Here is a 21,302-nt window from a genome sequence, read left to right as displayed (position 1 = left end):
GGCCTACAGCTACAAGCAGTCCCTGAACGTGAGTGAGGGGTCCCACAGCTACAAGCAGTCCCTGAATGTGAGTGAGGGGTCCCACAACTACAAGCAGTCCCTGAATGTGAGTGAGGGGCCTCCAGCCACAGGCTGTCCCTCAACGTAAGGGGGTCCCACAGCTACAGGCTGTCCCTCAACGTGAGTAAGGCAGGTGCTACAACTGCAGGCTGTCGGTGAATGTGAGTAAGGCCGGTCCAGCAGCTGGGACCTCCCTGGCGCTGCCCTTGTTAGGGGAACTGTTAGCCTGTGGCAGGCTCTGACTGAGTCTTGGCCGCTATTCTCACTCTCTGGCACACACGTTTTCTGTTATGGTGGAAGTCAGGGATCTTGGACGTCCTTGGTCCCCACCCCAAAACTTCTTCCATCGTCTCACCCATGCATCAACTCTAGAGGCAGGTGGAGAGCTCTTACCCTGCACACTGACGCCTGTCTCCCCATTTCCACTGTCAGATGGCGGCGGTTGGCATAACGGAGAACGTGAAGGGCGACGTGAGGAAGTTTGAGATCTGGTACAACGCCCGGGAGGAGGTTTACATCATACAGGTGAGCCGCGTCTCTCGGGCCGCCACCAGGGACGCGGCGAGCCCTGAGGATCACCCGTGAAAGGCGTCTAGTGAGAGCTGGTGTCTAGAATCTTCCGGGAAGCTTGATCACTGGGAGACAGGAGCACCACTCTTCTTGTGGGGGCGCTGCCCTGGGCCATCTAACCTGAGCTGGACCCAGGATGACGCCCCAGGAGACTGCAAGTCAGGGGAGCTCCAGGTGCACCACAGGAAGGTGGGCTGGGCTCCCGTCGCCCCGGCCCTTGTGCAGCTGGACGGCACAGGGGAGCACGGCTGGCCTGTGCCACGCTTACACACACGACCAGCTTCTCCTGGGGGCGTGTGTGCCAGCCCTCAGCCGTCCTCACCGTACTGGGGAGAGCAGGAGGTGGGTGGAGCTGTAAGTGCATCTGGGAGCCCGTGCAAGACCCCAGGTGCCCTGGGAAGGGGTCAGCCCACACGGGGGCTGTGCCTGTCCTGGTTGCCCTTCAAAGTGCTGACACACTCAGTGGGTCAGGCCCAGTGCTACGTGGCAACCCCGCAGGGACGCCGTGGCCACGGCAGCGTGGAGTCCACGACACATGGGACTTAGTTGTCTACCACTCACAACACCCACGTCAGCACCGCCAGGCCCACGGGCCACCCAGAGCCAAAGTGAGGACGCGGGCGCAGGCTCCTGGGAACCGCCAGAGACGGTGGCGGCCCCTGGCTGTCCACAGTCTCAGCGTCTGCAGAGCCAAACTGCCCAGCTGGCACTGCCCTCAGGCCCAGGCACCGACCGAGGCAGGGCAGCAGCCCTGGCGGTGGCTCACGCTCCTTTTCGTCTCCCTTGCCCTAGAAGCTTAGAGTTCTGCGAGACTTCAGGCTCCCACCGTCCTTGTCACCTAACACAATGTCAGGGCACAGTTCACACCCCAGGGTTTCCCACTGAGTCAGATGTCCACACTTGCACAAGGATACTTGCCTGGTGGTCAGCCTTGGCTGTGTGGCAGGGCCCTGGGCGCCCGGCACCCTTCCATCCCGCCCTTGCCGTGGGGGGCGTCCCAGGCAAGGGGACCTCTGGCCGTTTATTCCTCTCCTTTCCCACCCACATGCTCTCGTCTTCGATTCCTGAGATTGTCCTCGGAGGTTCCGAGAGTGAAACGCCGAAGCGTGAGTCTGCAGGGAGCGAGGCTGCTCACCTCCTGGCGTTTCTCTTGCGGGGTAGGCACCAACTCCCGAAATCAAAGCGGCGTGGGTGAGCGAAATCCGGAAGCTGCTGACCAGCCAGCTGCAGGCCTTCAGAGGTAAGGACGTCTTCGGCCACGGTTTTCTCTCCGCTTTTGCTCCGGGCGCTGTTCATACGCTCCAAGCAGCCACAGAGCCCTAAGCTATTGGCTGCCATGCTCGGTTCAGCGCTCCAGCCGTGCTGGCTCTGGTTTGTCCCCTCCTCGCAGAAGCCAGCCAGCACCGCGTACTGGAGCAGTCCCAGAGCCTGCCTCTGCCTGCAACGGCCAGCGCAAGGTAAGCGGGCACCGGGCCCCACACATCAGGAGGCCAGACGGTGGGCAGTGGCACAGTCACCGAGTTTCCTGGGCCCTGTCCCCTGAGTCTCCCAGTGTTGGGGTGACTTGACGTTGCCCACAGCCCTGGGTCAGGCCCAGCGGGTCAGCTTCAAGGACGAGCGTCTGGCCTGGCGCCCCAGCAAACACCAGTCCTGACAACCCGCCAGTGTGTCCATCTGTGGGTTTTCCCCATTCCATCCGCCTGCCGGCCGCTGTCCCGGAGAACGGTTAACCGCCAGCATGTCGGTGATGGTGGTGCCTCAGTCAGGGCCGGGGGTGCAGGGGCTGAGAGCCGCGACTGAAGCCACCCCTCGCACCCACGGTCAGAGGCCGCCCGCACACTGGCCTCATCCTTCCCTCGCGGCCCTTGCTTTTCTTTGTTATTTTGTTCGTTTACTTGGTTTTTTCCCATATTGTTCCTGGTTCTTATGTAAGCACATCTACTCACTCACGAATGGGATATGGTCTAAGTAAGTAATCCACAGAACAACAGTTTTAAAAGAGAAAGACTCCCCTCCCCGCCCACCAAAAGCCGGCCTCCTACCTAATAGCTCGGAAGGGGGTTTGGCCCAGTTCGGCTCCCTTCGGGCTCCGTCCGGAAGTGCGGGCCCCCTGCAGCGGCGGGACACGATGCTTTGAGGACCGGTGGGAATTCAGGAGGCCTGGCCACCTCAAATCCTCAGGGAGCGTTTTGGAAAACTAACCAGATGGCATCCTATTTCTCTTTCGATGTGTCTGATGCCATTAGTCCCTCGAAAGGGAACACAAGAAACGTCAAAAAGCTGGAAGAAAGGAAGACCGACCCCCTCAGCCTGGAAGGATACGTGAGCTCAACATCGCTGCCAAAGGCCCCCGAGAAGGGCAGAGGTGGGTGTGTGTGCGACCAAGCCTGGCGGGGCCGGGGCCACCCCGTGGGTGCCATTGGCGGGTGAGGCAGGGACACAGCCTCCTCTCGCAGGAAGGGGCCTCTGAGAGTTCAGGGGTCCCGGCCCCCCATGTGTGGAGCACTGGGATCGCCCAGAGCAATGCTCTTCCTCATGCTCGGGGGCGCCCCAGCCCCAGAGACCGGCTGGTGTGGCCCGACGTGAGCCCTCCCAGAGGCCCCCAGGGTGCGGACGCCCCAACGCGGCCCCTCTCTCTTCCTTTGTAGATGACACGGTCACTAACTCTACCTCAGAAAGCTCTGCACTTTCCAAAAAGCGCTTTACCCTGCAGGGTTTTGCTAACCTCAAAGGTCAGAAAGGTAAAGGGCACCGTGTCCCTCGCCGTGTGGCGTGTCTGTCATCCATTCGTGTGTGGTCATTCGTGCGGACAGTCTTGGGGCGTCTGCCTGCTGCATCGGAGGGGCAGCGTTCAGCATTCTTCCACTGAGTCACGGTTGTGCTGACGCTGGTGTCTGTTGCCACGCGGCCAAGCTCTCTTCTGGGGCCTTTTCTTGGAAAGGTGCACAGGGCTTTTCTGAAGGAGCCTTGCCCGGAAGCTGGACTCGCCATTGCTTTTTGGTCCAACTCCACCACCCGTCGTTCCTCAGGTCAGGCCCCTCCAGGCATTGGCCTTCCTGGCTGCAGTTACTCCCTCCCGCCCGAGGGCTGACGTGCTGGTGTCCACTGCCTTCTAGAGGCCTCTGCTGGTGCACGGGGCGGGTAAAGGCCTCTCGGATGGAGATCCTGAAAGCTCGACCGCCTCTGGGCGCTCCTGGGCGATGAACTACGTGGCAGGGAAATACGCTGAGGCAGGGCTTGAAGCAGGCCCTGAAGTTCAGGCGGGTCTTACAGGACCCCCACTAGATGCTAGAAGCCAGTGTTACCTAGGGTGCTTCTCCTTGGTCCAAAGTTGGAGAGGTTTTTTTTTCCCAGTTTTACAATACTTTTAAGTTGGCCTCAAACTTTTTGCAAAAAAAGAAAGGGAGGACAAATTCTGGTGCTGTCGACATTGCTGAGTATGGAAAGTGTGCACGCTACGCATAGTCAACGCAGAGCTCAGAAAGCGCACCAGAGGCAGCCCCCACAGTGATCACACGATGGCCTGCCGGCCGCACACCAGTCTCCTCTCCTCTGACTCCCCTGGGCCTCTCTCGCCGTGCTGTCCCTCGGCCAGCAGAGTTTTGTTCCCAGGAAGCCACTTTTTGAATCAGTGGAAATTGCCCATCGGATGCTTGAGTCCCATCCCAGCGTGAACTCTTCCTCACGGCTCCCCGGCATGAACTCTTCCTCACGGCTCCCCGGCGCTCTGCATGCAGTTCCTCACTCTCTCTCTCCTGTTCTGTTTGTGCCTCTTCCTCCTTCTGCAGCTTCTCCCACCAGTCCTGAAAAAAAAGCTAAACGGCACGAAGTAAAGAGCGATCCCACGCCTTTTGGTTTACGAGGTAGAGTGGCTGACCTTCTGTTTACCCACCTGACATCCGTTTACCTGTCTGGTTAGGGACGCTGTCTGTCCTGCTGTGACACGTCATCTAAGCTGCACAGGGAAATAATCTCTGCCAGCCGGGAGCAAATTCACTGTTTCCTTCAAAAGCCTGATGCTCTGGTGACACTGTGATGACGTCACCCTTCTCAGTGACCTCCTCATGCCAGGTCTGCCCAGCAGCCACAGGACTGCCCACTGGCCACCCCAGCCGGCGTCTGGGTTGGTTGGACTTCGTTACCCAGCACTGTGTAGGCTGCAGCCATCCCTGTCCAGGGGCCCCTGCAGCAGCAGCCCTCCACTTGCCCAGTTTGTCCCGACGCTTCTCGGTGGAGACACAGAACGTGGCAGCTGCAGGGTCCCATCCGACCCCTGATCTCCTGGGGGTCATACAGACAGTTGGAGTGTAGCTCCTTCCTAGAACTCAGGCCTTCTCCTTTCTTGCCCCTCGTATTCCGAGGGCAAAGCCCCACCACCCACCTCAGGGAAACCCAGAAACGCTCCTGCTCAGGTGGAGGGTCTCAACTTCATAGAGAGGGCTTCACTTTGTGAGTCTTCCTGAGTTTTCCAAACAGTTGAGAAGGTTCCCACAGGGTGTAGCTGAACCGGCATCCCCACACACACCCCCAGAGACCACCCAGGGGCCACCGCGGCTGACTCTGGCCTCAGACTGCACTCTGAGGCCGAGCTTGCGACCCTCTCCCGCAGCCTTCGCATGGCAGCCCCTCCTGTGCTGGGAGAAGAGTTGTTTCCTGCTGATGGCCTCCGGGGGTGGGCACTTTTATCCGTTCTGCGCTCTCTCTGAGGACCCAGACATGCCTGGGGCATCTCCCCGCTGTCTTCCCCTGGGTAGCAAGCAGGCGTGGGGTCTCGTGAGTCCGGGCTTGTGTCAGGCCCCGGGTGGCTCTGGTGCTGCTTCTGCCACCTCTGGGCGAGTCGTGTTACCTGTGCAACCTCATCTCGTTTGTGGAATGAAGATGAGGCAGCCTGAGGGTCGCAGTAGATGTCTAAGCCTAGAGCCTGGGGCTCAGCGCCAGCCTCCTCCACCTCCGCCTCCTCCCCCTCCTCTTCCTCCTCCTTCTCCTCGGTCATTTCAGTCTACAGCAGGCGACGATGAGCTACAGGTCTTCCTGGCTGCACTCTTGTGAACGTTTAAATGCTTGCTTCCCGAAAAGCTTCATCCGCCCATTGTTTTACTCAGTATCAGCATCGGTGACTATTCTGAAGGAAACAGAGGTGACCATATTCAGTCACGTTGGCCTAATGTCCTCCTGGCAAAGTCCCCAACTTCCACATAGATGGAGAGCGATGCTGTCCCGTCTGTGTCGTGAGGCTTCTGAACATCTCGTTGTTCTGCACGTGGTGCCTCGGGCACAGCCAGGTCTCCTTCTCCCACTTACCCCCCATCACACCGTTTAACACGGGGCACTACTTGAGCCCGTTAACAAGCGGTCAGCCAGAGGCTCTGGGCAGCCGTGAGCAGCCACAGGCCCAGACGCTGCTCTGCGTCTAGAAGACCTTTTCTCCGCGGGCGCCAAAGGGCGGCCTGTCCAGTCCCCCACATCACAGGCATGGCCACCTGCTCTCTGCAGCCAAGGGTTACCCAGGCCTGCGGGCCGGGCGGCACTGCCTTCTCTGCGCCCAGAACAGTCTTCATCTCTCTGTCCCCACTGTCCTCAAACTCACGCCTCTTTTCCTCCAGAAGCCTCATGTCTGTGGGTGGTAGGCTGGAGGGGAGAAGATGCTTGCAGCCAGGCCACGTGGCGCGGGGACCCTCAGCGTCCCTGGCCAGTGCTCCGTCTTGGTGCCCCATGCTGTACGTGCAACAACTCCAGACAGGCCTGAAGCAGGCAAGGTTGGGTGGTTTGAAACTGGAAGTTCAGAGTCCCCAGTTCCGGCACAGACGCAGCCCGGTGGTGATGTGAGCAGGCCGTGCTCAGCCCCCTCCTCGAGACCCAGTGGCGCAGCCCCAGGAAGGCAGAGCCCGGAGGCCCTCCCGGCTGCTGGACCTGGCCTGGTTGTGCAGTGGGAGCTCGGGGGGCTGCCGGCCTCTGTGGCCCTGAGGACAGGCTGCCTTCGTGCGGCTCAGAGCCCCGCCGGCTGATGGGGTGCTCTGGGCCCAGCTCCCTTTCTGCGAAGACGAAGATGGCTTCCTCGCGCCTCTTCAACACAAGCTTTTCTCTCCCAACCTCAAAAATGACTGGCCTTGGGAACTGGCCTGTTAGGCAGCGTGCTCCCTGCAGCCCCCCACTTGCTAACGGGGGAGCATCTGGCACTTTCTCGCCGCAGTCTTCACGCCCAGCGCTGTCTTCTCGAGAGAAAGCGTGCCTCCAGCCGCACCCTGTGTGGCTGCAGCTGATGTGCCCATGCCCACACCCCTGAGCAGCCTGCTTGCTTCCCATCCCACGTGCTTCTTGTCGAAATCCATGTGACACGTGTGGTGGCTGTGGGCTGACTCTGAGGGAGGCAGCTTCAGCCCGTTACCTTATTACTGGTGTTTATCATATTGATTAGAATCAGGAGCTCGTCATCTCCCAACTCCCCGCAGCTTATCTGCCTTCTCCCCCAAAATGCGAAATAACTTGCTACTCTTTGGGGTCCCTGGCAGTAGATGGAGGAATACATGTATATTTTATGAAGTCCAGGATAAAGCTTTCTTCCCCTCCTTGCTGGCAGTGGAGGGGTCCTCGCTTGCGTACGCGGCTGGGCTGGCATCCCAGCTGTGCCTCGAGGTCCGGAGCTCAGACAGCAACTGGCATCAGTGCGCCGTCAGCTTCTGTCCTGTGAGGATTGCGGGGCCGTGCCCGCAGTAAGCGCTAGGACCGTGCCTGCGCAGGCACTCTCCACAAGCCCCTTCTATCTCGGTCTGGCTGGTGTCCTGTGTTCAATGCGTTAATTGATAACGCCATCCCTTCGATGCATTTGCTCCACACAGATGGGGGGGGAGGGTCTCGGGCTAGTTGTCTCTCAGGGTCTCTGTGCTCCCCGGGACTAGCAGGCAGTGGCCTGAGAGGAGTGCTTCTCCTCCTCCGGGAAGCGGGAAGCGACAGAGCCTGCTGGATAAGCCGCCTGGACGCCGGGTTCCTTTCTCTCCCCTGGGCTGCCCTGTCGATGGAAGCGGGTGCTCTGCTCCCCGTCCCCCTGGACGGTTTGCACAGGCGTTTTGGGAGTCTGCGGTGTGTCCTGCAAAGCTGTCGAGCTCCTGGGGAGGGGCAGGCCCATTGAGGGTGGCACAGTGCGGGGGTCTCGGGCCTTCCCTAGACCACCCTGGGTAGGCCTGTCATCGAGGGTGGTCCTCACTGGAGCCTGTTTTTCTCTCAGGTTGGAGCAAAACGTCTCAGCCCTCCGAGGCCCCTGAGGACAACGACGGCTGGTCGAGTGCTGAGGAGCCCCTTAATTCCTCGGACGCAGAGGAAGAAGGCGGAGTGGGCCCCAGGAAGCTGGTAACCCAGCCCGCGGGCAGGCGGCCTGGCGCGCTGGTCCCCGGGGAGGGAGCCCGGCAGCTCCACAAGGTGCCGCTGGGAGGGACGGTTGGACGCAGGGTCCCCTGAGGCTGGTTCCCCACCATCAGCCCGCCGCGCCTATGGGGGCTCTCCTCCAGGGGACACGCACGCCCTGGCTGCCCTTCAGATGCGTAAAACGTTCTTACAGCTTCCTCGAAGCTGTGCCCACGCCTTGACTCCCTTTTTAAGAGAACCGCAGTGTTCTAGGTATGGATTTGCACTCTAAACCAGGCCCTGTTTTAATATGAACAGCACTGTTCACACATTACTTCCCCAGAGTCGGGACGGTACCGGCACACTCTCACAGCGCACTCGGTGCTGCCCTGGTTCTGGCACCAGGGTTGTCACGGCACACGAGAACCCCAGCGTCTGGAGGGGCAGACGCAGGCAAACGGTGGGAGCAGAGGAGGATCTCGGCGTGGTCAGGGCAGCCTTTCCCCAGGAGGCCTGAGGATAAGGAGAGCCAGACATGGGGGCACAGAGGGTCACAGGGAGCCCAGGCCTCGGGGGGCCAAGCCGGGGAAACAGGCCGGTAGGCAGGGAGCGCGGAGCAGGCGGCAGGCTCTGGGAGACTGGGCAGGCCCCGCTGGGAGGAGTCTGCTCTCAGCATAGCAGGAGGATGTGGCCTTGGTGGCTCAGGGCCATCAGGGGCCAGTGCAGGGTCGTGCTGAGATGAGAGTGAAGGACTCTCGCCCTTACTCTCCCGGCTTCCAAACCCTGGAGCCCCACAGCCACATCACACGGCTCCACCACCTGGTGTCTTCCCGCCCCGTGACCTTGAGTTCCGCTCACTCTGTCAAAACAGCTCCGTCCTCTGGGGTCCGCACTCCAGCACACAAGGCACTGAGCATCCACGCTGTAGGAGGCCCTGCAGACCAGGCGGGAAGGGAGTGGATGAGAAGCTCCACTCTCATAGGGGGGAAAAGCCAGAAGTAGTTGAATACGTGACGTGTTGGGTGAGGATGGTGCGTTCCAGGAGGGAGGCCCAGGACGGGGCAGGTGGAAGGCTGGCGAGGGCTGTGCGTGGAGTGTTGGAGATTAGCAGGAGCAGGGGCAACGGAGCGAGGCCTGACCACAGGCCGGGCTGAGGGCGCCCCGTAGTCTGGTTAGGTCTTAGCATGGTCACAGGGAGACCTAACGACCAGGATTCCTGCCCAGTTGGAGGCGACAGTCACGTCAGCAGCCCATAGAGGCAGCGCCCTCGTCATCCTGCGATGGACGCTCGAGGCCCGCTGTCCTGGGACCTTGCCATGGTGGACGGTGGGTGGCTCCCATGCTGGGGGAGCAGGGGGTGCCTGATGCACTGTGCACCCCCCAGGTCCCGGGGAGGTTCACAGTTGTGGCGGATGACGAGAAGGGCAGTCCTGACACGCTGGTCATGAGGAGCGGGGACCTGGTGGAGGTGGTCCAGGAGGGCGAGGACTGCCTCTGGTAAGATGCGCGACGTGCTCATGTCAAGCCATGCTGGCCGGTGGGCCGGAGCCCTGACCGCCCTCCCCCTCCAGGTATGTCAGGAACCTGACCTCCAGCAAGGAGGGCTGGGTGCCGGCCGGCAGCCTGTCCGCGCGCCTCGGCAAGTCCAGCTCAGCTCAGTGCTTGAGCAGCTCAGGTAAGACCCCCGTCCCCGCCGGCCGGCCCTGAGCCCCGGGCTCCAGCCTCAGTCCATCCAGATGGAAGGGGCTGTGTGTGCACGTGCGAAGCCGAAGCCCTTCTCGCTGCTTTTCCCGCAGAGTCCAGCGCAGGGTCCACCCTGCTGAGCAGCTCCTCCAGCTGCAGCGAGAGCTGCGGGGTCCCCCTCTCAGACCTGCAGGGGTAGCGCCGCCGGCCGGCGCAGGACACCGCCTGCGAACCTCTAAGTTTTCCTTTGCTTGGGCTTGCTTAGTTTGGTGAGGGGCGGTGCTCTAAGACGCCCTGGAAAGGAGGACCCTGCCAAGACCCCAGCGAGGAGCCACCCGCTGCCACGGGACCTCTCGGAGCAGGACATGGGCGTTCAGAGGGAAGGTTCAGGAAGACTCTGCCCTCCAGCCCCCACGCCAGGACCCCATCCCACGGCGCAGAAGCCAGTTTCCAGAGGAAGACCCGTCCACCGAGCTTCCTGGGAAAGTCTGGAATGGATGGGGGAGCCGCGGGCCAACAGACCACCAGTGCAGAAGACGCGAGGCAGGGACATCCGACCGGCCTCTGCCAGGCGGCAGGGGAGCCTGTCCCAGCCACGCTGCTTTGTTTCCGGCGTCTCTGGTCTGGTGCTTTCTGCAGGGATGCGTGTCCTTTGGGACTGCTCCCAAAAGCAATGACCATTTCACTGACCCAGCAGCTGGAGGAGAGAGGGGTGGGGGCTATTGTGTCTTTTACGAGTTTCTTTTTAAAGCAGGGATTAATCCCACGGCCATTTTTCGTGGTACGTTGGTCTCTAATCTTTACCAAGAATCACTGTGTTTACATGAAATGACAATTTGATACTGTATTTGATATAAAACTATTTTTTTGTTACTGGGGTTCACACTGCAGCCCATTGTTTATACTGCGGCTGGTTCGGGGACTTCGCGGGAACGGTGCACGTTCCACAGCCACCTGGTCACAGGGGGATGAGAACACGTCCCCAGTAGGATCAGGCAGCGTTTCTACAGATGAGCAGTTGGAAACCAAGCAGATTCCTTTACCTTGTAGGTTAATTTTTTAAAGAAAACTTAAACTATAATTTAAAATAGTAACCTTCTTTTCTACAAAAAGAAAAAAATGGGGAACTCTTGATTTTTTTAAACTAGCTTCACTGGATTGGGATATTTTTATTGTTTTTAAAGAATATGTAAAGATGCAGTTTCTGCAGGGTGTCATCTGAACCATGCTGTCACCTGAGCGCCAGCCGCCACCTCCTGCGCACCGTCAGGCCGCCTATGTGTCTGTGTACAATCACCCTGAAAACAGGAATTTAAAGGTGCAGAGCTTTATTTTATTCAGATCAAGGCAGAACTGGAAAGAAAACCCTTCTGTTTCACCTGTTTTTGTGTTTCAGAAACGAATTCTGTTCTTTGGAAACTTTGCGTGTCTGGTTGAGGCGGCTGTTTTTACATGTGTGTATATATGTTGACGTGTGTACATATGTATCGATGTGAAGGGTGTATTTACAGGCTCCCTGCTGCTGGAAATGTGTCACTTTACAGCCTTCCCTGAGCCCCGGGCCCTCTGCAGCAGGGCCCACAGGCCTCCTCCCCCGCCACCTGCAAGGCCACCGCAAGCCAGACCTCTCTGGAGTGGGTAATAAAGCAGAAAACGTGCGAGACTCGGCAGCTGTTCTCCTGGTGTATAAGTTATTTACAAATGGATGTGTCACATAATTAACTGATACGTTGATTGTTCAGACTCCGTTCCTGCCATCTCAGCCTGGGATGACCCGCCACTTTTTGTGATCTCTTCTTCATAAAAGGCACTTTAAACCTCGTGTTTCAGCCACTGTCCCTTTTTTTTTTTTTTTTTTACTGCTGATGTAAATGAAATTTAAAAGTGAGAGTTCTTTATTGTATGGATGGAGTTTGAATAAACATCAGCCGCACTTGCTGTCTGCCTTCGTCTGCAAAGGCACAGAATCCCTTTTGTCCTCGGTTCCCAGCACCGCGGCGTTTTATTTGCTCGTGCACACTCAGTACGGCAAGCACATGTTAAAACAGAGCGAGGCAGGTGGTGAGCATGGCCCAGAGAATGTTCCATAGGCTTTATCTCCTCAGAAAATGATGAAGATAAAATGACAAGAAGCCTGTGTGTGTCACAATGTAAAGGTAACGAAAGAAATGTAAGATGTCCACGTCAGAATAAGAGTAGAGTTGACGACTTCTACACCAGCAAGGTGGGGAGAGACAAAGGTGTCGATCTGATAGAAGGGGAGGGTGTGCAGGGGACGCACAAGGAACAGAAAACAAAGTGTGCTGGGAGAGCTCGTGTAAATGTTTCTCTGTCACAACAAAGGTAAGGTGTTAAACTGACCTATTGAGAGACTCAAATGGGGTGTAACAAATAACTACGAAAAGAGCCCATAGGACGAAAGTGCACAAAGGTTGAAAACAAAAGAGAGAAAGAAGATGTAACAGACAAACACTGACCAAAAGGAAGCTGGGACAGCAAGAGTGACCACACACGAAGTGGAACTCGGGACCCTCACCACCAACTTGTAAGCATCGAACAATGACGCTCAAAGTGCAGAGCAGGTATCGGCAATCGTGGCTGAGAGTTTAGTTATCTCTCACAGAAATTGATACTCCGTCATCTCTAGAAACAGAAAAATATGCATTATTTTCCAACATACAAAATACAAAACAATGAAAAAGGCAGCTAAGAGAGAATTTAGAAATTTAAAAGGATGTTCCTAACGCGTGGCTTAGAAAGGAAATGATGTTGGGAATTCTGATATATTTGGGACTGGCCAGAAGTACGCATCTCAGAGCTGGTGGTGCAGCTGAAGCTTAGATCAGTATGTACAGCCCGGCTGCATTTAATTTTTTGCTTGACTAAATAAATGAGCTAACCCTTTAAAGAAGCTAGAAAATAAGACCAATCCAACCCAAAGAAAGTATAAGGAAAGAATTAGTATAATAGAAGAGAATAAAATCAAAACAAATCAACCAAATCAAAACCTTGTTCCTTGAAAGATCTAATAACATGCAGCAATTTATAGAAAAACCAAGAACTTCACAGCAGACAGAGGTTTGACAATGAAAGAACCATTATGAACGACTTTTGCCAATACATTTGAGAACAGATAAAATAGGAATTTTCTTTAAAGAAACAAATTGTTCAAATTGATGAAGTAAACTACTTGGGTGGATGAAAACAAGTTAAAAGGCAGTTTAAAAAAAATTCGCCCCAAGCAGATACCAGACTCAGATGGATTTATAGGGTTAGCCATACCTTTAAGGTGAAGATCCTGTACAAAAATATCTATACGAACTATTCAAGGAATATAAAAACAGGGAAAGCAACTCAACTCAACAAATTTTATGATGTGAATTTAACCTGATATGTGAAATAATTATGAACGTAAAAGCAAAAATTCCAAATAAAGTATAATCAAATAAAATCCAATTGTGTGTTATAATCAAAAGTGATATGTTCTGACCAAGTAAGTTTGTCCCAGGAATTCAAGGATAGTTCACCATCAGGAAATTATTGCTATAATTTGCCATAATAATAAGTGAAAGGGGCGGAATGACCAGCTCAGTAGATGCCGGGAAAAAATGCAATTTTTATTCCACATTCATTTATAGTGTTTAGCCAACTAAGAGTAGAAAAAAATTTCTTTAACCTAATAAAATGTATCTAACAATCCTCAGAGCAAAACGTTTAGGTCTCTAAATACTTTAGAACTCTTCCCCATTGAAGACGAAACAACACAAGGATATCCTCTGCTATTCAGAAGTATTTACTGGAAGTATTTGTGATAACAGCATCAAAGGAAAAGGAAACAAGGCCTATAGATGGGAAAATAAATTTTCATGTCTAGGAAATCTGGAGAATTCACAAGTTCTTGAAATTAATAGGAGTCCCCAAGATCAACCACAAAAAGTTACTAACATTCCTGGCAAGAACTAATTGGTAAATGCTATTTTAATAACAATCAAATGGTAAAATACTACAAATAAATGTAACAAAGTTTGTAGACAAAATTATGAAACATTACAGAAGGTCATACAAGAAGGCCTGAATAAATGAAGAGATTTTTATGGCTGGGACCATTCAATGTCACCAAAATGTTAATTGTAGTTCCTCCCCAAATTAATCTGACCATTTAATGTACTTCTATCGAAACCCCAGCAGAGTTCTTTGTGGAATTAGGGAATTGATGGCAAAATGTATTTGGAAGAATAAAGGTCCAGGTGTGGTGGTGATGCTCGGGGAGTGGGAGGACAAGGAGGGCTCACCCCAGTGGGAACTGACTGGTCATAAAGCTGCAGGTGTCCAGACAGGGCCGGGGTTCGAGCTGAGGCGCTGATCAGAATCAGGATTCCCCAACAGGCGTGTGCACATGGTGACTCGGTGTCACACAGGTGCTGAGACCAGCTGGCGGGTAGAGAGTGGCCTCGTCAGGAATGTTCCCATTGCTGGGACAGCTGGCTCTCCATGTGAAAAACAGTCAAATTAGGTCTCTCCCAAAATTTTTTAGAAGTTCAAAATTATTAGAAGAAACTATAGCACATCCTATTACCTTAGGGCAAGGATAGGTTTCTTATAAAAGACGAAAGAAAAAAGGCCTACACTTAAAGGAAAAGACGGGTAAATCTGAGTGTACGAAATGATAAGTTTCTGTACACCCAAAGCCCCATGAATAAATGTAAAAAGACAAAGGCCCAGAAGAGAAGGTAAGTTATGCTCAGAATCATAACCTGTAATCCTTAGATAAGTTCTCTGTTCCTTAAGCTAAAAAGTATCAGCAGTATACACAGCAGTCCCCAAACGTGACAGCACAACAGGGCCACCGGGTGCTGGTCACATGCTGCTCCAGGGCCCCTGGGACTCAGGTGCCCGCGTGGAGGGCTGCAGGCGTGGTGTGTGTGTGTGGTATGCGCGTGGCACTCCAGGTGATTCTGACGCAGCCACTTACTGATGAGGGGTGGCCGGGGTGGGCCAGTTTCATGGTCGTCCCTGAGTGTCCTGGGGGAGGCCGGCCCTGAGCCCCACGCCAAGGGACAAGCGTGGAGCGGTGCCAAGCAGGGGTCCCCTTCAGGGAGTGGAGCAGGGTGCAGGCCTCCCTCCGGGTCCAGGAGGAACTCCTACCCTCGTATTCTCGAGGATCAGGCTGGACCCCGGCCACAGGGAGGCCAGCCGGCAGGTGGCCCAAGGAGGACACGTCAGGAGCCCTCCTGCCTGGCCGCTGGGGCAGCCGAGCACAGGCGACCCCACCCTGAGAACCTGACTCTCGCACGGTGCCCTCTCCTGTTTTCCTGCATTTCCTGGGCCGTGCCGACAGACGCCCAGGAAGAGCTGAGGATCTCTGACCTGGGGCCCCTAAGAGGAAGGGAGTCCGGGCTCAGACTCCTCTCCTCTGCCGTCCTCCCCACGGCCAGCCCTGCACAGCCGGGAGGGCTCACATCCGAGTCGGACATGAGCTGTGGGCTTTGTTCCAGACGGAGCAGCCGTTTCAAAGTTGGGGGTGACCAGAAGAGTTAGGAGGTCTCCTCGAAATGTTGTCGAGGGCCAAGCAGGGGGTTCAGAGGCCTTGGAAGGCAGTGACTGGAGAAAAACCACTTCCTGTTTGTGCCTCAGCAGGGACTCTGCTTGGTGGACACAGGTCAGCAAATAAGCAGCCGGCTGTCAGCAGGCCAACCGTTCCAGGGAGCAAACAAATGGGGCTGGCAGACCGGTGCGGGAGACCTGCCGTGAAGGGGTGATGAGAAGGAGTCATCCCCCTCCAGCTGTGGGAGGAGCTGGAAATCAAAGCACCATGCAAAGACCCCTGTGGCAGGAAGGTGTCCAGTTAGGGGAGCGAGTAGGAAGAGGCTGGAGCGTGGGCCTGCGGGCCAGGATCAGGCACCTGGCTTCATCCTACACACAACACAAGCACGTTGGAGGGACTTACCGGGGAGTTGCACAATCAGATCCACGTTTCTGAAAGATCATTTTAGATCTGCAACACCTTAGACAAATCTCAGGTGCATTACGCTGAGCACAGGAAGCCCAGCCTGTTCACTCAGCACTCCAGAACAGGCAGGTCGTGCTGGGGGGCCATGCACCCCAAGAGTCACGTCCACCTGGAACCCCAGAATGCGACGTTGCTTGGAAGTAGGATTATTACAGGTGTAACTGGTTGAGTTGAGGTCACGCTGGAGTAGGGTCATCACAGGTGTAGCTGGTTAAGTTGAGGTCACCTGGAGCAGGGTCATCACAGGTGTAGCTGGTTAAGTTGGGAGGGGAACATTCCTGTGGTTGTGAGCCTCCCAGGACGCAGGACTTTGTCATGACAGCCCCACGAGCCGAACACACGAGGAGCCCAGTGAATGCAGAGCACAGGCCGAGGAGACAGGCTCCTGGGGGGAGGAAACGTGCCCTGAGCACTCAGCCCACACACAGCATCTGCCAGGCAGGAGCAAGTGGCATTTGTGGGGCCGGAAAGGACGGAACAGCACCACCACTCTCCCAGAGGCAGTGGCAGCCCCGTTGCACCAATTAAAAACCTGAGGCTCGAAAGAATGAACCACTCATTCCCCAGGCTAGGAGAAAACAGAGCCAGGTCCGTCTGACCTCGTGCTGCTGTGGAAGGCCAAGGGCGGAGATGCGGCCAGAGGGGCTGTGACTCGGAGGAGCCGTCAGCCGTGAAGTCCCTCCTGCCCCTCCGTCCTCCGTGATAAATTCCAATATGATTAAATTCCTAAACACTTAAGCAATTATCCATAGTAACAATTAGAAATTCCGGAGGTGATCAATCAGACGTTCCCCTCTAAGGACTAATTCCTCCATTTAGGGGGCAGGGCGGATGCTGACAGAAACAGTGGGGCCACGTCACTCCTGCACAGAAGAGAAATGAGCACAGCTGGGGTCCCCACCCCTTCGCTGAAAGGAGGTTCATGTCCACAGGGTCGAGCCCAGGCCCACTGGAGCTGCACGCCCACGTGAGCTTTTTTGGGGTAACCATCCCGGTGGGCCCCACACAGTCCCACTTACAGCGCAGAAATGCCAGCATCCTGAGAAACTGTTCCCGGCCCCCACCCCAGGACAGTCGGTCGCCCTAGTTTGTAGCCTAGGCCCAGGAAGTCTTGGAAGGACAGACCTGCACCACCCAGGGCACGGGAGGTGCCACCTGCAGCCGAAACAGTGCGGGGCTCGGCTTGGAGGAGATGCCCCGGGCCTTCCCGGTTCGTCTCCGAGGGTCTCCCTGGCTCATCTCAGAAACCAGGCGCCCCGGTGGGAACAGCCCATATGGTCTCCTCTAGGGCTGCCTTCAAAATTCTTACCTTCACACCCAAATATGCTCTCCCTTCACCAGTGTTATCCCCAAGGACATGGCTTCTTACCTGCAGTTTAATTTTGTTCCCACCTTGCCGCCGGAAGTCCTAAAGGCTTCGGGATTCCCATCTGAGTTTGGTGCACACGCCGGATGCACGTCCAACACGGATGTTTCAGAGAGGGACAGACGCGGCTGCTCTGTGCCTGGGCTCCTGGACCTGGCCTCCCGGGCGAAGGCCCGCCCTCCTGTCCTGGTCCCCCTCCAGCCGGGCACCTGGCAGGGAATTAACACCGGTGTGTCTGGGAGGCGAGGCCTCCCTCCCCCATCCCTCTCTCGCACCTCGAGGCCGAGAACTTTGCCCGCCTCCCCGACCTGGAATGTCACCAGACGGAGTGACACCACAGCCCTCACCATGCTGTCCCAGCCCTGGGGGCTGGCCCTCCTCTGCCTTCTGCTCGGCCTGCAGGGGTCTCTGGCTGCAGGTATGTCGGGGGGACGGTTCCCTGTCAGCCCCATGCAAGGGCAGCAGGCTGTGGGCAGCCAGACCTTCCCTGGTGTGGACATTCCTGTCCACGGAGGCTTTGCTGGCGGCTCCCGTGTGATCTGCTTTCCTTCCAAAAGCAAACAGTCCCCAGGCCCATGCCGAGTGCTGGTGGGAAGCCTGCTGCTGACGGTGCAGGCTTTGGCAGAATTATTTTTCAAAGACTTTTGGGAGCCGGCGGCACTTTCCGGGCCACCAGTGGGGCCCCAGCCAGGCAGCTGGGCCCGCGTGCAGACTCTGGGGCTCAGGGCGGGGGGGTGGGGGATGCTGCCCTCTCTCTCTGTGCTCCCAGCTCTCCACCGGCCAGAGCCAGGGACAACGAGGGGACACTGGGCCACTCCACCACCTGATGGCGGCCACCCTCCCCTCCCCTTGCAGGCGCTGGGAGGCTGAGAGGGAACGGGGGGCGCTTCATAAGCTGTCCTTGTCGTGACTCCAGTACCGGGTGCGGCCGTGGTGGAAACAGGGTGCAGACACTGTCCTCTAAAATCTGGTTCACATCGTCCTCCACATCCCACAGTGAGAAAGTAGCCTGGGGTCTGCATGATGGTGTCGCTGCCCTGGTGACCACAGGCGCCCAGAGCCTGTCTGGAGAAAGTCAGGGCCACCGTTGTGCTCTTCAGGGCAGGGAAGAGCAGCGGGCTGCGAGTCATTTTCACCGTCTTCCTCGTCCTGATCTGTCTTTTCCAAGTTCCCCGCCATAATCGTGTTTCCCTCTATCATCGGAGTTGCCTCTGTTTCCCTGAGAGCTTTTGGTGTGAAAGTGCTCTCCTCCAAGGGCAGATGGTTCTTTTCTGGCCAGCTGTGGCCCGGCCGTGGTCTCCCGTCTCAGGTCCACCCCACCTGGGCTCCGTGGCCACCTCCCCTCTCGGGAGCCTCCACTCTTTGATTTTCCCTCAACCTCTCCTTCTAAACCAGATCCATTCCCCAGGAATACAGACATGTGAAACTCTCTAGTTCTAAAGGGGAAAAGATGAGGCCTCCGTCAGCCCAGGAGGCCGGGAGCCACCACACCCCCCTTCCTGCCCCCACCCCCACTCGATAACCTTCCTGCCTGTCCCAGACGTCCCCTTGCTCACACACCAGCAGCTTCTGATGGAGGACGGACATGGCATGGTCCTCTGCTCTCCATCTACACTCGTCTCTCCTCTGGGACTCAGTTTCCACACTTGGCTTCTGCCCCTCGACACAGCTTTGTTCCCACCTCCGTCTTCTCACCCCACACGCCCACAGCACACCCCTCAGAGCGCGTGGCACACAGTGCGACCATACCGGGCTCCAGGGCTCCTGGCCTTGTCCCCACCCTGACGTCAGCTTCTGCACAATTGTCCTCAACCTCAACATCCTCGCCTCTGTCACCAAGCCCCCTCCCAGGGTGCGGTCCCCATGTCTGCCTGGGTGTCTGAAAGAACCCTCACTTCAAGGTGTTCCAACTGGTCCCGTTACCCCACCCCCCCCAGGTGGCCTTGGGTAAGCTCTCGCCTCACCCACCTCCCTTCCTCATAAGTAAAATGGGAACACCAGCTACCTGCAGGCAACTATTGGGGTCACTGTGAGAGGCCAGGAGGAGGCACAGAGGTGCTCTGCTCTTCGTGGCACCAGACAGGCGCTCAGGAAGGGGCCCGGGGGAGGCACAGCTCTTGAGCTAAGGCTGTGCCGCGGGGTTTCGGAGAAGAGAGGCAGATGCGCGAAGGCAGCAGATCCAGAGCTGGCTGCAAGAGGGCAGATGCCTGGGAGAAATGGGGTTCGAGGGCCGGATGGGGGACGTGGACGGGCAGCGGGCAGCGGGGTGGGGGAGGAAGGCCAACCCACATGGAGGGCTGAGTGAGGGTTCTCAGTCTACGGGGAAGCTGGGTAAGAGAGCTGGGATTCAGAGACATTTCCAGCCAAAAATAAGATGTTTGGGTAAGGAGGGAGAGCTGAAGCTGGAAGTGGGGCGAGAGTCTCTAGAGTAGAAAGGCCAAAACCTGAAGGACACCAAACTCCATGACTGGCAGCAATGGAGGCCAGGAAGGAGTCTGGGAGGGAGGAGGGACCGGAGGAGCCCAGACCTCGGCGGCCAGGGGAGGGAGTGTCCAGACGCAGATGGTGGTCAGCAGGTGTCCTGCCACCCAGAAAGTTCTCTGAGGAGCCTGTGGAATTCTAAAGCAGGGATTCGGGGGGGCTTTTGTTTACAATGGGTCTAAGAGTCACTGTAAGAACCTCGGTGGAGGGTAAGGAACGTTCCTTCCAGAGCGTGGTCTTAAAGGGAGAGAGGGAGGTTGGCGGCAAAGCCGAGCAAGGGTTTGGGTGGGTTGGTAGGAGGAAAGAACCAACCACGTTGGGAAGGAACTCGGGTTCCAGAAGAGCTGTGAACAACGGGCCCTGCATGCAGTGAGTGGGAGTGGAGAAGAGCAATGTCCACCCCTCCCCACCCTGCCACCCTCGGGCCTTCCCCACCACACCTCACCCCCGCCCACGCCCAGCCTCTCCCTGCTGCCTGACCTGCTCAGCCTTGCTCAATGCACATCCTGTAGGACCCCCCACCCCCCGCCATGTGAGCCCTCCAGGGCACTCACTCAACGCTCCAGATGGAAGGTTCAAGGTCGCACCACCTTTGGTGCTGGGAGGCGGCAGATGCACGTTTTGATTATAGAAGTTACATGTGTTGATTGTACACATTTTAGAACAGAATAACTTTCAATCTTCAAAGTTAGTTTTTTATGTGTATTCTTTCAATAAATGACATTTACATACATATGTTCATTTTTCACATGTTCACATTTTTATTTACGAGAAAGGAATTATACTGTATATGTGGTTTTATCTTCTTTTTTCACTTAATATCACATCTTTTTTTTAAAGATTTTATTTTTCCTTTTTCTCCCTAAGCCCCCTGGTACATAGTTGTATATTCTAGTTGTGGGTCCTTCTAGTTGTGGCATGTGGAATGCCACCTCAGTGTGGCTTGATGAGTGGTGCCATGTCCGCGCCCAGGTTTCAAACGGGGGAAACCCTGGGCCGCTGAAGCAGAGCGCGCAACCTTAACCACTCGGCCACGGAGCCGGCCCCAGAATCACATCTTCTTGATCCTTCTATGTCATGGTAGCACAGGACACCAGTCTTGGTCTGTTTCAGATTATTATTATCAATAGCTCTCCTGAGGGTGAGGTTTCCGTGCAAACGTCTGAGTGTGTCTGCAGGATCAACCCCTAGAAGTGAAGGGCCCAGGCCCGAAGCCTGAGTGCGTCGTTATCACTCAGTGAACGTGTTGCCTTGTCCTTGTCCCTAAAGGCTGTGCATGCTGATCGTCGCCAGCCCGCCATGAGGACGCACTTCCATTCCAACTTCAGCCAGGCCCACGGACAGGAACCATTGACTCCCATTACTGACTGGGACTAGACCAGTGTGGACGGTTCCCAGCACTGAATGGGACAGACCAGTGTGGACAGTTCCCAGTACTGAGTGGGACTGACCAGCGTGGACAGTTCCCAGCACTGAGTGGGAATGACCAGTGTGGACAGTTCCCAGCACTGAATGGGACTGACCAGTGTGGACAGTTCCCAGCACTGAATGGGACTGACCAGTGTGGACAGTGCCTAGCACTGAGTGAGACAGACAGTGTGGACGGTTCCCAGTGCTGAATGGGACAGACCAGTGTAGATGGTTCCCAGCACTGAGTGGGACTGACCAGTGTGGATGGTTCCCAGCACTGAGTGGGACAGACCAGTGTAGATGGTTCCCAGCACTGAGTGGGACTGACCAGTGTGGATGGTTCCCAGCACTGAGTGGGACTGACCAGTGTGGCTGGTTCCCAGC

The 21,302-nt window shown here is 56.3% G+C and overlaps 2 protein-coding genes across 19 annotated transcripts in view; both read left to right on the top strand.

Moving 5' to 3' along the window:
- Window positions 1-10,529, top strand: part of MCF2L (MCF.2 cell line derived transforming sequence like) — a 174,244-nt gene extending 163,715 nt beyond the window's left edge. For 14 of the 18 annotated variants that reach the window (XM_046664007.1, XM_046664023.1, XM_046664012.1 and 11 more), the window contains 10 exons: window positions 493-585; window positions 1,792-1,870; window positions 2,021-2,087; window positions 2,877-2,995; window positions 3,279-3,371; window positions 4,419-4,493; window positions 7,853-7,974; window positions 9,353-9,465; window positions 9,540-9,643; window positions 9,765-10,529. In XM_046664007.1, the coding sequence (XP_046519963.1) occupies window positions 493-585; window positions 1,792-1,870; window positions 2,021-2,087; window positions 2,877-2,995; window positions 3,279-3,371; window positions 4,419-4,493; window positions 7,853-7,974; window positions 9,353-9,465; window positions 9,540-9,643; window positions 9,765-9,850 (951 nt within the window). In that variant the 3' untranslated portion in view covers window positions 9,851-10,529. The remainder of the gene's footprint in view (window positions 1-492; window positions 586-1,791; window positions 1,871-2,020; window positions 2,088-2,876; window positions 2,996-3,278; window positions 3,372-4,418; window positions 4,494-7,852; window positions 7,975-9,352; window positions 9,466-9,539; window positions 9,644-9,764) is intronic. The other 4 variants (XM_046664008.1, XM_046664011.1, XM_046664013.1 and 1 more) reach the window with 4 other exon arrangements.
- A 6,812-nt stretch (window positions 10,530-17,341) lies between these two features.
- The window catches only part of F7 (coagulation factor VII), a 12,335-nt gene continuing 8,374 nt past the window's right edge, over window positions 17,342-21,302 (top strand). Inside the window, exons 1-2 of the mRNA XM_046664672.1 lie at window positions 17,342-17,445; window positions 20,606-20,609. Coding sequence (XP_046520628.1) covers window positions 17,376-17,445; window positions 20,606-20,609 — 74 coding nt within the window. The 5' untranslated portion in view covers window positions 17,342-17,375. The remainder of the gene's footprint in view (window positions 17,446-20,605; window positions 20,610-21,302) is intronic.

Source organism: Equus quagga, chromosome 6, assembly GCF_021613505.1.
Source record: "Equus quagga isolate Etosha38 chromosome 6, UCLA_HA_Equagga_1.0, whole genome shotgun sequence".
NCBI classification, from domain to species: Eukaryota; Metazoa; Chordata; class Mammalia; order Perissodactyla; family Equidae; genus Equus; species Equus quagga.
The sequence above is the reverse complement of the archived record's forward strand: the minus strand, read 5'-3'. Positions and strand labels throughout refer to the sequence as shown.